Source organism: Akebia trifoliata, unplaced genomic scaffold (genome assembly GCF_017979445.1).
Source record: "Akebia trifoliata isolate Shusen 1 unplaced genomic scaffold, ASM1797944v1 Contig00254, whole genome shotgun sequence".
Lineage (NCBI taxonomy): Eukaryota > Viridiplantae > Streptophyta > Magnoliopsida > Ranunculales > Lardizabalaceae > Akebia > Akebia trifoliata.
The window spans coordinates 1-17,021 of NW_028236903.1; the positions used below are offsets into that span (position 1 = coordinate 1).

The 17,021-nt window shown below is 31.5% G+C and overlaps 1 protein-coding gene across 2 annotated transcripts; it reads left to right on the forward strand.

Moving 5' to 3' along the window:
* The first annotated feature begins 11,949 nt into the window (after positions 1–11,949).
* LOC147381793 (uncharacterized) lies at positions 11,950–14,520 on the forward strand. Of its 2 annotated transcripts, XM_086429977.1 has the most exons (3): positions 11,950–12,109; positions 13,760–14,187; positions 14,289–14,507. In XM_086429977.1, exons 1-2 carry the CDS (start codon positions 12,022–12,024, stop codon positions 14,173–14,175), a joined length of 504 nt encoding a protein of 167 aa, XP_086286103.1. In that variant the 5' UTR covers positions 11,950–12,021; the 3' UTR covers positions 14,176–14,187; positions 14,289–14,507. The 2 variants fall into 2 exon arrangements, with proteins under 2 accessions (XP_086286103.1, XP_086286102.1); XM_086429976.1 differs by having other exon boundaries at positions 11,950–14,187; positions 14,289–14,520.
* The last annotated feature ends 2,501 nt before the right edge of the window (positions 14,521–17,021 follow it).

Here is a 17,021-nt window from a genome sequence, read left to right on the forward strand (position 1 = left end):
GTTTGCAAAGCCTGGTGGTGGTGTCTCCATAATTGTAGGGTCGATGCTCTGATACCAAAATGATAGAATCAGCTACAATTAAAATTATAATTAAAGAAAGTATCCATTCCTTGCTTCCTTCCTTCTCACACCTTTTACAATATAAAGATGTAAAGACTCAATGGGTCCTAAATTTGCTCCTCAACAGAAGGGATGAGGTTATTGACTTAACAACTTCTCCTGATACATAGGAATTGACTCAACAGAATAATGACTGACTCAACAAAATTAAAGATAATGACTCAACAGAATTGAACTAATCTAAGGGCTTAGGCTCCAATCTTCTCATCGTCATCAAACAAATCTCCTGCATTTTCTACTTCCCCAACTCTAGCATAGCATGAAACCATTGAATTCCAAGAAGCAACATCTCTTTCAGGCATCACTTCAAACAATCTTCTTGCTCTCTCAACTCACATATAAAGATATCATTCGATTACATAATTCTATCGATTTAAGAATCATACCGTCAAAAATCTTCCGGGCATCAATCAATTAATTTCCTATTTCTCACAAAATCATAAAATGCATCTATCTTTATGTAGAAATTTAGAAGCGAATTTGCAATAGAAGATATCCGTTCGATTCCCACGTTAATAATCTGACAATGTACCTTTCTCCCATCTCTATGGTTTCTGATTTCTCCAAACAAGTTCAAGACATAGGGGTATGTGAAATTGTTGGATTTGAGTCCTCTTTGGGTCATTCTATCGTACATATAGATGCCTTTCTCGTATGGGCCATTGAAAGCATAACCTCTGATCATAGCATTCTAGAGAGATGTCTCTGGGTGAAACATTTGATCCATTTGGGAGAAGATGAGTTCGGAGTATTCCCATCCTCCAAACTCGGTACTTCGCCAAAGAAATTTAAATGAAATTTCAATATTTTGGTTTAGAGAGGTTGTGCTGAAAATGGCAATGTATTTAATTCAACTGTTTGAGACTGCATTGCTGCAAAAAAATTGAATATTAAGAGAGAAGGCATAAATAACATTAATGAGATTTTGACAAGGAAATATTCAAAAGAAAAGGGTTCAATATGTAAAGTACTGTCAAATTATAAATTACTTTGTGAATTGATTCAAGACTTGCAATCACATTATAAATTCGATGTAGGGATTCCTTTCAAGTAGGAAGTCGATACAAAGTGAAAAGTCCTATCTTCGTAAAAAACCATCTTAGAGCACAAGTGCTAGTTGTGGGAAACTATCATTTGGTATTAAAGACTGGTAATTAGATGGATTTGGAGAACATTTTTTATATTCCTACTATATCTAAGAATTTGATTTTTTTTATCTAGATTAAATAGTTTAGGTTATTATGTTTCTTTTGAAAGTAGACAAATAAAATTAATTTTATATTTAGTTTTAGTTAGCTGTAGGATATTATTTAATGGTTTATATAAAATTAATTTAAATTATAATTATACCCAGTCTTTAGTTATCTTTCATTCGAATAATAGTTTGAAACGTGGTTTGATAAATGAAAATTTAGTTATCTTGTGGCATAAATGTTCGGGCATATCTCAATATCTCAAGAACTAGGATAGAGAAATTAATGAAAGACAAAATTTTGGATAATTTGGATTTCACAGATTTCTCAGTATATGTGGATTACATTAAAATAAAATAAATCAAATATACTAAGAAATGAGCCACAAGAAGTAAGAACTTCTTGAGATCATACATACTGACATTTGTGGACCATTTCCCGCTATTTTATTACATTTATAGATGACCTCTTTAGTTATGGTTTTGTTTATTTAATACATAAAAAATCTCAATCAGTTGATATCTTTTAGATATTTATAATTAGGGTAGAAAGACAATTATATAAGAAAGTTAATATAGTTAGGTGGGATAGAAAAGTAAATAGTATAGTAAATTTAATGAATCTAGCCAGAGTCCTAATTTCTTTTTTTCAGACTCTTAGAAAAATAGGACCTGTGTGGATTGACTCTTCTAAGTACTTCTGACTTTTGCGATGAGTCAGAAGCACTTTAAAGGTGTTTGGACAAATAACTCTTGGAAAGAACTACTTTACTGTGGAGTCATTTTAGTACTTTTTTATGGAGTACCGATGGTGCTACTTCTCTAAACTATTCTTGCGTTGAGCCACAAAACACTGTCAAAATGACAAGATTGGGACAAGTATGCCCCTCATAAATTTTAAAAATTACAAATCTACCCTCAAAAAGGCAATTGGAATAATATTATATTACTATCCATTGATATGGTGGTAGCATTTTGGTGTAACATTTGGGACAAGTATACCCCTCATAAATTTTGAAAATTACAAGCATATCCTCAAAAATGCAATTGTAGTAATACTATATTATTATCCATTGGTGTGGTAGTAGATTTTTGGTATAGCATTTGGGACAAGCATACCCCTTATAAATTTTGAAAATTACAAACATATCCTCAAAAATGCAATTAAATAATATTTCATTATTATCCATTGATATGGTGGTAGACTTTTAATGTACATTTGAATTTGGATTTCTATCTCCCCCAATTGCTTACTCAATGATTTATCCATGAGCATTCCAACCATGGTTGAAATTTTCTTATCTCAAAATTGATGTGAACAATTACACACAAATTTACTATCCATTGATGTGGTGAAAGCTTATTCATATTTTTAGTGGTTGTATATATTTGCTCACAATATCTTCTATTTTTTTATAATTGTTGGGTGTTTATATTAGTTTTTATGGATAAAAACAATAACTTTTATTTCTTTTGAAGAATAATTTGTTAAGTTATAATGTTAAAAATAGTAATTGATACTTATAAGGGCATTTTGATCATATTAACAGAATCCAAAATAGTTTTTAAACACAAAACTCTATTAAAAGTACTTCTGATAGTACTTTTCAGAACCTGCATTCAAACACACAACAGTTATCCACCTACTCCAGACAGTACTTCAAAAAGTACTTATGTTCTAATGACTTTTGGCTCTTGTATCCACATGGGCCCTAAGCATTTGCGCCTATAAACAATGTCAGGTATGCCTCAACAAAATGGTGTGGCTGAAAGGTGTAATCGTATGCTTGTGAATATGGTTAGAAGTATATTGAGTCCTTCAACAACACGAGAATTCTTATAGGAAGAAGCATTAAAGACCGTAATGTTTATCTTAAGTAAGATTTCTATTAAGGTAGTTTTCAAAACTCCTTTCAAGTTATGGATTGGTAGGAAATTTAATTTAAGACATTTACATGTTTGAAGTTGTCCAGCAGAAATAAGGATCCATACGAAAATAAATTGAATCCAAAGACCATTTTAGAATATTTCATTAGTTATCCAGAAAAATTTAAAGGATATAAGTTCTATTGCCTTAATCATAATACAAGAATAGCTAAAACGAAAACACTAGATTCTTAAAAAAAGGTGACATTAGTGGGAGTGTTGAAACACATAAGTAACTCTTGATGAAACAAAAATGGCTATCCTACAACACCTTAATCTTCAAGAAATTGTTGATTCTCAGATTGTTCAACAACTTGAGGAAAATGGACAACATTTAGACCAAGTTAATTTACCACTTCATAAGGACTCAATTATTATTGTTGAAGATTCACCATCGATAATTTTGAGAAAATCTCTCAGAGAAAGGAGACATGCCATTTTTATATGATTACATGGTGTATTTATATGAATTTGATTATGATATTGGGATAAATAAAAATCCGATTATGTTTTCACAAGCAATGAAAAGTAATGATTCTTCTAAGTTGATGGATGCTATGAAAGAAGAGTAAAAATCTATGGATTGGAATCATGTTTAGGATCTCATTGAGTTGTCTTTTAAAAGTAAGAAAGTCGGTTATAAATGGAATTTCAAGACCAAGTATAGCAAAAAAGACAATGTCAAATGATTTAAAGTTAGATTTGTAACCAAAGATTTTACTCAAAATGAAGGCATCGATTACACTTAGACATTTTCTATAATTTCAAAGAAAAACTCATTATGATTTGGAGTTATATCAATTGAACGTGACTACGACTTTCTTGAATAGGAGTTTGAATGAAAAAAATCTATATAGAACAACCTAAATGGTTTATGGAAAAGGGAAAAGAAATGTTAGCCTACAGACTTAAGAAATTTATTACAGACTTAAACAAGCTTCGAGGCAATGCCATATAAAGTTCAATGATACCATTACATTTTTTTAATTTAAGAAAAATACTATTGACCAATATATATATTTGAAGGTTACTCGGAGAAAGTTTGTTATGTTGATCCTATATAGATGATATTCTCTTAATTAATAGTGATCTTAATTTTATTGCACAAAATAAAAAATTATCTGATTAAGAATTTCAAGATGGTTGATATGGGTGAGGCAACATATGTCATTAGCATATAAATCCTTATGAATTGATCTCAAGGATTCTTAGGACTGTCTTAGAAATGATATATCAATCGAGACTTCGAAAAATATAACATGTAGTCTTGATTTATCGATGACATGCCTATCAGAAAAGAGAGATAAGTTCAACTTGATGTAATATTCACAGAATGATTTAGAAAAAAAGTAGATGGGGGATATTTCATACATCTCAGTTGTTAGGAGTTTGATGTACACGCAAACTTGTACCAGATCATATATCAATTTTATAGTTGGAATGTTAGGTAAATACTAGAGTAACCTAGGAATAAACTATTGAAAAATTACAAAGAAAGTTATAAGACATCTACAAGGGATGGAGGACTACATGCTCACTTACATAAGATCGGATTATCTAGAAGTGATTAGGTACTCAAATTCAAATTTTGTCAGATATTTTAACAATAGAAAGTCTACATCACGTTTTGTATTCCTACTAGTAGGTGGAGCTATCTCGTGAGGAACAAGCTAGGAGTCATGCTTTATGTTGTAGAATTTTATCTTACGACTTCAGGTTGTCAACTCTATAGTTAAGTCGTTGAAGATATATTATGATAATACCGCATTTGTATTCTTTTCTATGAATGAAAAGTATTCAAAAATTACAAAATACATGAAGGTTAGGTACTTTGTGGTTAGAAAGAGTGCAAAAATAGGTAGTGACAATCGAGAACATCAATATCACTTAAATAATAGTCGATCTATTGACAAAGGGGTTATCACCAAAAGCTTACAAAAAACAAGTTATGAGGATGGGTCTTTTGATGAAATTTTTTATATATTTGGAGTAAGTTGTTTTGAAGTGGTTATGTAATTGACATTAATATTAACATTAGTTTTAAATAACATTTTATTTCTTGTTTTTATTCATATTATAACAATATTTTGTTTTGGGTTTAAGTAATACATAAAATATCTTGACAAAACAATTATAGGGGCACAATTAAAAGTTATATTAGGAAGGATATTAATTGTGCGATATATGGAAGGGAGTATGATATAGATAACATACAACTACAATGACTCACATTAGTATTTAAGTGAAATATAATATTATAGTATCTAATTCAATATTAGGTTTATTAACAAGATTTCAAAATTTGTGATCACGTGTAAAAATGTTTTTGATTATTAAATTTTAAATTGAGTCTTTTTAAAAAATAAACTATTTTGTAGAAAAAAAAAGTTTACTTTTACAAAATCGGTCTTATGGGCCAAGTGGAAGGATATTAGAATTCAATAACGTGTGGCTCAATTGACCTACACATTTTGAGTATTCGACTTGTACAAGGATTCTATACAAGTAGAAACGTCAATGATTAATAGAAAATATCAATTAAATTATAAATAGAAATAACTCTTCAAGGTTTAGAAGGAAACTTTGATGGATAGGAACCCTACTAAAAGAGGATCTCTAGCTAGGCCCTCTTTTCCCATCTATTTAAGTGGATCGACACTTCATAATAGGCACTCACGAAATGTGAGAAGCAATAAGAGAAATAGAATTGTGAATAATGGTTGTTTCCATCAATCACTAAAACCCTAGATCGAACCAACATAACGAGGGAAGAAAATGTGAGTCTGAAAATTATAGAACATGAAACAAAATTCACACGATTTGGGGATTTACATACATCGGATCACAAGCATAAGGATTTGGGAAAGGCACACCTCCAACATAATCTTGGATCATCGATTTAACTTATGGCACAAGGTAAATATCCTAATCTTTAAGAGCATGACTAGATTTTTTGAGATGTATGCATAATTCTAAATCTTGAAAAATTATAGATTTCTAGTTATGTGGTTAAATATGTAGAATGATTTAAATCTCACAAAAAATACTTGGCAAAGAGACTCTTTTTTCTTGAATGAGAATCCACATCAGCATCCCGTTTCTATACTTAGATTAAGTGTCTACGTGGCACAATTATATTGGATTTTAAATTTTCTTAAGCTGCTAACCAAGCTGTGAGAAAGTACAATAAATACACTTTGGAAATTAGAATCCGTGGGTATTTTGGTAAGAAAAATAAATTTTTGAAGGCATTTTCGTTACAAAATCTGCTTGTGTTGAAAATCTCCTAAAACTAAAGTCCAATTCTTGGTATGATTGTTTGGTGAACTCTCCCTCCTCCAGTACAGTTCAAAGGATTCTTGTTAACTGTAAATTTGAAATAAAAAAGAAAATATCAATTAATCAGAGCCAAATTAGTCGCATGGGAACTAATTTGTTTATTTTTATCTAAAGGAGGTACGCTGTTTTTGTTTCTATTTTTATTTATTTTTTAATTAAAACAGTTACAAGGAAGGAGATTCTCATGGCTTAGTTAGCAGCCCAAGAAATTTTAAAATCCAACAATAAAGTGCCACGTAGACACCTAATCTAAATATAGAAACAGAACACCATATGAAATAGCAATCACCATCATTAGAATCTTGAGATGCTTCACCTTGTGTGCAATTCACAATGAGTGGAGGTCCACAAAATCCTTGGTTATTAATATAGCTGGACTTGTTGAAGTTTTGGAGCTGAGTGCTCGATGGAATTTTACCTGACAAGTTCAAACATTTATCTTAGGATAAAAAATTTGTGCGTGGAAAAAATATTAGCAAAAGGGCTAAGTGGTTAAATTAGAAAAATCAGTTGGGCAGAGACCAAACGTTCCATTCTTTAGCAGAAAAAAAAAATTATTGAATATTATATGGATTGCTGATGATTTGGTCATTATGTACCAACAAAAAATGTCTTAGCTTTCTGACCTATTATGATGAAAACATTGAAAGCTCTATTAACATCCCTACAATTGAAAAACATTAATTGTACACAGTCCCTATTATTACTACTAATTGAAACCAATCTTTAATATATTAGGAAATAAAATTAAGGTGTGTACCCATTTTCTAAACTCCAGAGCACCTAAGTGAATGCAAACCGATGGGGGCAGAAACAAATAATAGTTTGAAACCAATCCATACTTTGAACTATAGAATCTACTTATTAGTTCAGAAAGACTTCAGAGTTCTGATAGCAAATTAACCCAAGAATGGTTATAGCTTTTAGGTCACTGTGGTTGCAAAACAATATGAACAGTATCACAATTTTATTTAATGGCCGAATTAACGGATGGACATGATGATCCAAACCCAAATTCATGCCTATGTGAAGGGAGCTTTGCAAGTTGAGTAAAAGAATAATTTATCTCTGCACTTATGTTCATTGAAAACATAATTGTTCTCAAACAAATGTAAGAAAGTGGTAATAAGCTGTCTACAACAGCTCTTGGAATGAAACAGTTTACCCAACAAATAAGTATCAGTGCTAATTACATGAATTATTAGAACAAAACAACACTATATTCCCTTGGTGTGGGATGGGAATCCATTTTCCCTCCCAGGGTAGAAAATCACTTTGGCAGAAAATTGAATTCCAAGGAAAATACGAAATCAAACGCCTAAAATCACATTTTCCATCGAAATTCATTTTTCAACCATTTTCATGTGCAATCAAACAGATCCTTAATTTCTTTACATAATTTTTTTTCCCGGTGCAAGTAATGATGAATAGCTTTAAAATTTATTGCTAAAAAGAGTTATATTTATTGCTAGAGTTTGGTGTGCACTTGGGATTGTTCCCCTTATTTGATTAGAAGGCAATCAAAGTTTTATTTTTTAATGATAAGTTAGAATTGAACCCACGACCTCAAAGTTGCTCTGCAATGTGTCAAACCAACTGGGCCATGGGTCAAAGCCCAACACTCATAAACATAATTATTTCCAAAGCAATATCATCCTTGCATTATTTCAAAGAAACTACAAAACAGAAACATAAAAGTTGTACTTACAAGCAGAGCATAAAACTTTTCTCTAGAAATCAACATAAATTAATACTAGGCTATTAAAACAGAGGGTAGACTTTGTCATCACAGCCTGGATAAATTGAAAATAAGCAATTCTCCAACTCTTCTTGAATGCCAAAACACCAAACATGCCCAAAAGCCCACCACGACTCTGAACGCCATGCTTATATAAAAGCTTCCCATTTCAATCCAATGGCCATCTTTACCTTCTTCTACTCCATCACCATCATCAGAATCTCGAGATGCTTCACCTCGTGTGCAGTTCATCTTCACCAAAATCAGCTCAATCCGAAACTTTTAACCGTGTTAAAAGTGGTTTACAAAAAATCGACAGTACACGATTCTTCAACTTATATGGGGTTAGAAGTTTTAGAATTAGCTGATTTTTGGTGAGGATGATCTCCTCGTCATAGAGATCATCCATACCAAAAATCAGCTCAATCCGAAACTTTTAACCCACATAGGACAAAACACGTTGTAGATATATGTGTACATGGATCACCACATATATATACAAGACATGATCTATAGACAACATTTTGTCCTATATGGCAAAACAATTTTGGAATGGGCTGATTTTTTGTGAGGATGATCTCTATGGTGAGTAAATCATCCTCACAAAAAATTAGTTGATTCTAAAACTTCTAACGGTTAAAATGAACGGTCCAATGGGCTGATTTTTTGTGAGGATGATCCCCTCACCATAGAGATCCTCACAAAATTTCCAAAACATTTTGCCCATATAAAACAAAAGACGTTGTGCAGAACGGTGTTTAGAATGTTGTCTACAGATCCTGGCCCTATATATATATTAATTTCTTTTAGTAATTTTCATCAAATGAGAATTTACCTTTTTTTTGCATATATTTTTGAATGTTTTATGGTCATAGACACTTAAAACGAATTCTCTCTACTTACCCCTTTGAACTACTATTAGATTTACTTTTGTGGTAGCTCAAGAAGATCTAACTATCTAAATTATTATAGAGAAATTTACCAAACTAGACAACTTTTCAAACTTATTTATCAAAACAGATAACTATACGTCTTATTTATCAAAACTGTAATTTACAATTTTGATAAATATTTTATTTTATCAAAACGGTAAAGATAGTAATTTCCATATTTTTGCTATCAAAAATACTTTTTTTTGTTAGAAGGCTCTTTTTGACATTGTATGAAATACAATTTGATCTCATTTCAGAAGGATCATTTTGACAAAAAGAGTATTTTCGGTAGCAAAAATATGAAAATTAATGTTTTTTACCATTTTGTTATAATAAAATATTTACCAAAATGGTAAATTACCATTTTGGTAAATAAGATGTATAATGCTTCGTTTTGGTAAATATTTGATATGTCGCGCATGTTTTGGTAAATTTGCCATTATTATATATGCATTTTTTTTCTCAAATTGTATTGAACAAGTTGAGGGAGAACCCACCTTTTTCTTTAGTCACAATTTGGAAGCAAGTTAGCATAATATGAAAAGAATAATGATGAATGCATGTGGTCTAAATACGCGGTTTACATGGCAAGGGCACAAAACCGCACATCTTTTTCCTATGTATCCTGATAAAAATGATATATGGTTCTATGCCCTTATCACATCAGCCGCGTACCCAACCAATTCTACAAGAAGTTGTCTAAGGGGAGGTCCTTCAATTGTTAGATACATGTATTATATATCCCACCTTAGATAACAAAAGGATTAGTTTAATTCATGTTGTCCCAAAGAAGTTGGGTATCACAGTCATGACCAATCAAGACAATGATCTAATTCCTACTCGCATTTAAATTAGGTGGCGAGTATGTATTGACTATAAAATTTGAATTCAATACCTAGAAAAGATCACTACCCTCTCCTATTTATTGATCAAATGCTTAAAAGATTAGCTGAACATGCCTATTACTACTTTGAAAGATATTCAGGATATAACCAAATCCCAATTACTCTAGATGAGCAGGAAAAGACAATGTTCACATATCCTTTTGGGACAATAGCATATCGTCGCATTCCCTTTGCGCTATAAAATGCACTAGCTATGTTTAAACAATGTATGTTGAGTATTTTCTCAAATATAGTAGAAAAATTCCCTGGAGGTCTTTATGGATGATTTCTTAGTGTTTGGATCCAACTTAGATGGTTGCTTAGACCACCTCATGAAAGTCTTACCTAGAATCGAGAGAAGAATTTAGTGCTCAATTAGGATAAATGTCACTTCATGGTAACCTCTTGGATTATCTTGGGACACATTGTCTCGAAAAAAGGAATCAAGGTGGATAGAGCAAAGATTGATCTGATTTCTAATCTACCTCCATGTGACATGATCATCAATTAAGAAATTTTTATGCATGTCATATTGTTACCAATTTGAAATATTGATATATGTAATATTTTTACCAATTCGAAAATTCTTATGCATGAAATATGGTTACAAATTTGAAAGTTTTTATACATGTAATATTTTTACCAATTTGGAGATTTTTCATATACATTTTTATGCATGTCATATTGTTACCAATTTGACGCCCCCTCTAACATACACTCCCTGACGTGGCATGGGCTAGAATTATATATTTTTCTTGAGATACACAACTATACATCCTCATAAATATGTGCAATCGTGTATCTTGAAAAAAACCTATGATGTTTGGTGAACTCTCCCTCCTCCAGTACAGTTCAAAGTATTCTTGTTAACTGTAAATTGGAAATAAAAAAGAAAATATCAATTAATCAGAGCCAAATTAGTCGCATTGGAACTAATTTGTTTATTTTTATCTAAAGGAGGTACGCTGTTTTTGTTTTTATTTTTTATTTATTTTTTAATTAAAACAGTTACAAGGAAGGAGATTCTCATGGATTAGTTAGCAGCCCAAGAAATTTTAAAATCCAACAATAAAGTGCCACGTAGACACCTAATCTAAATATAGAAACAGAACACCATATGAAATAGCATAGAAATTAATATTTATATAGGCAATGTCACTTGAAAAGGAAAAGGAAAAGGAAAAGAAAAAGGAAAACTTTAGCTATTAATAAATAATGAGGGTTGTTAATATTAAAAATATAGTGAATAGAGAGGCTTACCAAGAAATTTTGGATTTCAATTGATTTCAGTTGTATAAGATGTAGTTATGTTTGGATTTCAAGGTCAAGAATTATCAATAAAAATGGATCACTAGGAAGTTGTAACACAGAAAAAGATGTTCCAATATACATGAGACAGATTCTTTGATGAGGTCACTAACCTAATGTCCTACCACACTCCACAGTCTCAGAAAATGAGTTGGAGAATTTAAATATTAATTAACATGTAACATTATATAAAATTAAACCAGCTTAACGCGCAGTTTAACGCAGCCGATATTAGATGACTCCAACGAGTCAAATTGTTTTGGCCCTTGTCAAGATTGAGTTGACACATCCTCTTCTTGGACACCTCAAATCCTTAAGATTTATTTGTAATGTTTACATTTGAAACGTTGGTATTTTTACCATAGGAACAGTTATACATATTTCTCAAGAATCCAATTTGGTTCTTGGTCTTGAAAAGAAAAAGAACAAAGAACAAATAAAAGAAAGCAAACTACTTTCCTCACCCAGCAATTTAAGTATTGATTCTTTACCCTAATCCATACTCTTCACTACCAACCCTGAATTATATTTGAGGAGAAGAAGTATAGCAAAACTTAATCTGGTGAATCCAAAGAAGGAAAAATGGAGAAACTAGTTTGTTTGAATGTAACGTTGGATGATCAAAAGTATACTTCCCCAATGCCAATAATTGGCCTATACATAGCGGCAGGTACTTTTGTATGTTTTCTGTTTATGGTATATGATGTATTTCATGGATTATGTCGTAGGAAGCCATGGATACCATGTAAATTATTCTCACTCAACTCCCTTACACTTTCTCTTCTTGCAATTGCTTCAAAACTCCCAATAGATCTCACCACCCCAATGCCTTCTGTTCATGACCAACTGTCCAAGCTTAGTGGCACTGTCTTAATATGCATCTCCATGTGTGTTTTCTATCCTTCAATTGCAAGTCAAAGTGACTCTGAACGCCTTTCAAACATGCTTTCCTTGAGCATCTTCGTAGTTACTGTTGTTGTGAATGTTTGTATGCAAATGGTCACTGGTGTGGTCTACTTGTTCATAGTAGAACATGTCATAATCATTTCATTCATGCTACTGGTGCTCCCAGTGTTGTGGTCTGCTTCAGATTTTGGCAGAGTTTATTTCCGCTTTTCTAACCCTTTTGATGAACTTAAAACAACAGATCCTCAAAATTCAGAGAATAAGAGTATGATACATATATTAAAGTCATTTTATAAATCTAGTTGTAAACAAAGTCCTGATTTGGTCCTCTTTGATTCTCCAATGTCCTGCATAACTATATGCATGCTTTCTACAATTTCTTCACTAGTTCTATTACAGGCTGCACTTCGATCATTTGTTCTTAAGAAGGTGGACTTTCGGTGTGGAATTTCTGATTATAAATGGTCAATGTGGATGGTGCTTGTGACTCAGATTCTCACTGTTCTAGTAGGGAGTATAGTCACCATATTTAGAGGGTTGTTGGTACTCAAAAAATTTGATTTTGGTAGAGAAACATATGTTTTAGATTTTTTACCAGCTTTGTCAAAGTTCGACAGTTTTTCTACTTGGGTTTCATCAACTTTGTCAAAGCTTCGCATTATTTCATTCTTCAAACTCTTTAGAATAGGTTTCATGATCCTCTTTCAAACCATTGAGAGGAATGTTCTTATGGTATTGTTCATAGTGCACGTGATCATGTCCTACGTGGCTTCTCTCTTATATCAGATGCTCAAGATACCTTTTATCCTTGCCAATCAAATTATCAAAATCTGCTTTGGTGAAAAAAGAAATGATGAAGGCAGAGCCCCAATGGATATCGCGGAATGGATAGAGAGAAACTGTGAGGTAGACATTGATAGATGGATGGAGAAATATAAAAGAAGTTCCCCAATTGATAATCTCATCCAAGTTCTTTCCAAAACTTCTAAATCTGAAGAGCCATTTACCAATAAAGTATCTTGTCTTTCAGTGGTAATTTTTGTCCGAATAGCCACAGTTGCATTACCAAGTTCCCTTAGTGCTACTCTAATCCGTACATTAGAGGAAGCCTTTGAAATCATTTATTTCATTCAAAAGAAAGAGGTTTCCACAAGTGAAGAAAAATATAGCCTTGTAGTGGCTAAAAATCTGTGGATAAATAAGAACAATACCTGTCATTGGTTCCATAGGAAATTCATTAAACCGTCGGTAGAGAAATTTTATTCACATTTGTCTAAGGAATCTAATGATGGGTATTTTGAGTGTCAACCTAAACCTCAATTGGACTTACGTTGTGCACTTGGGTTTATTGAAGAATTAAAAGAAATAATTCATGGAACTTCCTTTTGGACATTTGAAGAAGGTACTTATGCAGGTATTGAAATACTAAACGTCTGTGAATTGATCATCAGACAAAGGCCACAGCAAACATACTCATCAATCGACGGACTATTCAAACACATGGAGCAACTATTTGTGGACATGTTACACTTTTTCCTCTCTCAACTCCCACTTTCCATATTCAAGCATCTTGTTGAGAGCACTGTTAAACAACGTGAGGAAAGAGCAAGACTTGTGTTAAAATTCCTTTGCAAACTGGAACCATTAGAGTACAAAGTCCATTGGTCATTTCCTGACAGAACTGGTATCACGAGCTTGATAAATACTCAAGTTCCAGTCTTAGATACTCAGAGTACCGAACAAGTGGGAGGCAATGTAGATGATGCAGATGTCGTTCAACATGTTGCTCGTCGAGCAATTGATAGTGATGAAATTGAGGAGCTCGTTTAATAAGCATGGAATGTAAGTACCTTTTTTAAACTTATATCCTATGATTAGTTTAATGATTAGTTTTTTTTATTGTCTTTAGAACCATTATTTTGAATAATTTCTTTTCTAATTAGGAGAATCAAAAGAAGGGGAAGGTCTTGCTCTGATTTGAACTCTCCAATAAGCATGAAGTCAAGAGCAACTTCAAGAAAATATTAGAAGCATTCTGATACCTCATCGCCTTGAAGCTTGAAGAATTTAAAAAGTTATTCTGCTTGTTTAGAAAATTCTAGAAATGTTCAATTTCTTCTTCTAGTCTTGTGTAAAGATCTCTGCTGTAATCTGTTATAATTAGTTTTACAATTTTATATTATAAATTATATCTATTTTCTTGCTTAGCAACAAAAAAAATATAAAGTAAGAAAGGGGAAGCCCTTAATTTACAAGTCCAAAAGAAGGCAAAGACAGACTTTTCTGACTTCCCTCCATAATCCCCAATTCATTAGACACCAAGGAATGTTCTTACCCTTTAGACCCTCCACAATCAACTTTAAGTCCAATTCAATAATTAAATTTATGCCACAAAGATTGATTAATTCAAGAGCTGAGACCACAGTACAACATTCAGGAAAACTGTTGGTGCCCAAATAAGAATGCTTGAAGGTAGTCTTATATAGACCATCTCGTTCATAAAGAGTCCACTGGGCAGCCGACCATGAATACATTTTCACCCAAATGTAATCATTTTAGTTGTCGGCCCCTAAATTCCAAAGAAGTCTCCATTTAATATTATGAGATCCTTTTATTCTGACTGAATCTTCAAGCATTTGTTTTCATTTGCTAGTTTGATAAATACTCAAGTTCCACTCATAGATACTTAGATTTAATGTCTACGTGGCACAAGTATATTGGACTTTAAACTTTCTTGAGCTACTAACCAAGCTGTGAGAAAGTACAATAAATGCACTTTGGAAATTGGAATCTGTGAGTATTTTGATAAAAAATAAATTTTTAAGGGAATTTTGATACAAAATCCAATTTTCAAAGTTTATTTATTTAACTTTAGATTAATCTATTTTAATCTTCAAACCTAAAGAATAAGAGAGAATTTTTAAAGTTTAAGATGATGAGATTTTATTTAGATAAAAAATTCAAGGATTTTCTACCGAGAAAACTAAAAAAATAAGAGAGGATATTTGATTGATATATTGGAATTTGAAAATCTCCTAAAACTAAAGACCAATTCTTGGTATGATTGTTTGGTGAACTCTCCCTCCTCCAATACAGTTCAAAGAGAAGAGAAGTGAAGGTAAGAGATGTGGGTCTTGACAAAGAAGAGAAAGAAGGTACGCTGATTTTTTATTTTTTATTTTTAATTAAATAAGGTACGAGAAATTTTAAAGTCCAATAATAAAGTGCCACATAGACACCTGATCTAAATATAGAAACGGACATATGAGAAAACATATGTAAAAACAATGTAACATTAATAAATTTTTAAAATAGGGGTTAGAAATTTTGGATTGAGCTGATTTTTTGTGATGATGATCTCTATGATGGGAAGATCATCAAAAAAAAAAAAAAATCAGTCCAATCTGAAATTTCTAACCCCATTAAAAGTGATTTAGAATGTGGACCATCGATTTTTTATCAATTTTTGTCAATAATTTGTAAATCACTTTTGATGGATTTAGAAGTTTCTTTCAGCTCAATCCAAAACAAAAGGTTCTGCTTTATACACATTTATACAAAAATTTCAAAAATAAATAAAGCTATCATATACGCATTGATGCCAAAAGGTAGCATCCTTTAGAGATTGGAGAAAATATGATGGGGCTTCAAAATTTTAATAGGAAAAAAGAGACAGAAACAAGGAAAGCTATGAGATCACAATTGTGTAGTTTAAACAAATTCAACAACAATTTAAACCACCAACCTGATCAAGACTATGTTTAGGCACATGGACTTCTTACGTTCCAATCATATATGTAGACAGTTTAATGTCCCATTTCTTCTCATCAACTCTAGAAGGTTATGAAGCATCTTTATGACGTTGTTCCAACAAAATATTTATCACAAAAATTAATTAAGGGCATAACTAAAATTAATCTCTATTTTTTTTATATTTTTATTTACAATAGGTGATATTTATTATTGATGGAAAAGATATATTAATTGAGGCTGTTTTACCAAATCATGCAATGAAATTTGCAAAAAACCCAAAACAGTAGACTAGTCATTTTAATTTTGAAAACAGTAAATTACCATTTACGGAATTAATTTTTTTTTGTAAAGTGGGGGAAAAATTTACTCTCTTAAAAAACAGAACTTTTTCTTAACTATTTTATAGAATAGGAAAAAATTTCTCACTTCAACCAAAATGTTTTAATTACGAAAACTGTAATTTATTGTTTTTTGAAATAAAAATGAATGGTCTTCTGTTTTGGGAATTTTTCAATTTTTTCTTTTACCTTTTTGGGAATTTCCCGATGAAATAGCATAGAAATTAATATTTGTATAGGCAATACCACTTCAAAAGGAAAAGAAAAAGAAAAACTTTAGACATTAATAAATAATTAGGGTAGTTAATACTAAAAATATAGTGAATAGAGAAACTTACCAAGCAAAAGAGAAAGCTTAAAGAAAGAGAGTAAATTAATTCCTTTTTAAAGTAAAAAGGAACTGATTAAGAACCAGTAATTGATACGAATCTAGAATTGGAGCTGTTTAAAGTAAAAAAAAAAAAAAATTGATGAGAACAGTAAAATTTTGGTTCCATTAATTTGAGAACTAAGAACAGTAACCAAAATCAATAAAATTTAATGCTTCTGTCTTGATTTATGAATCAAACCAAAACAAATTCAGTA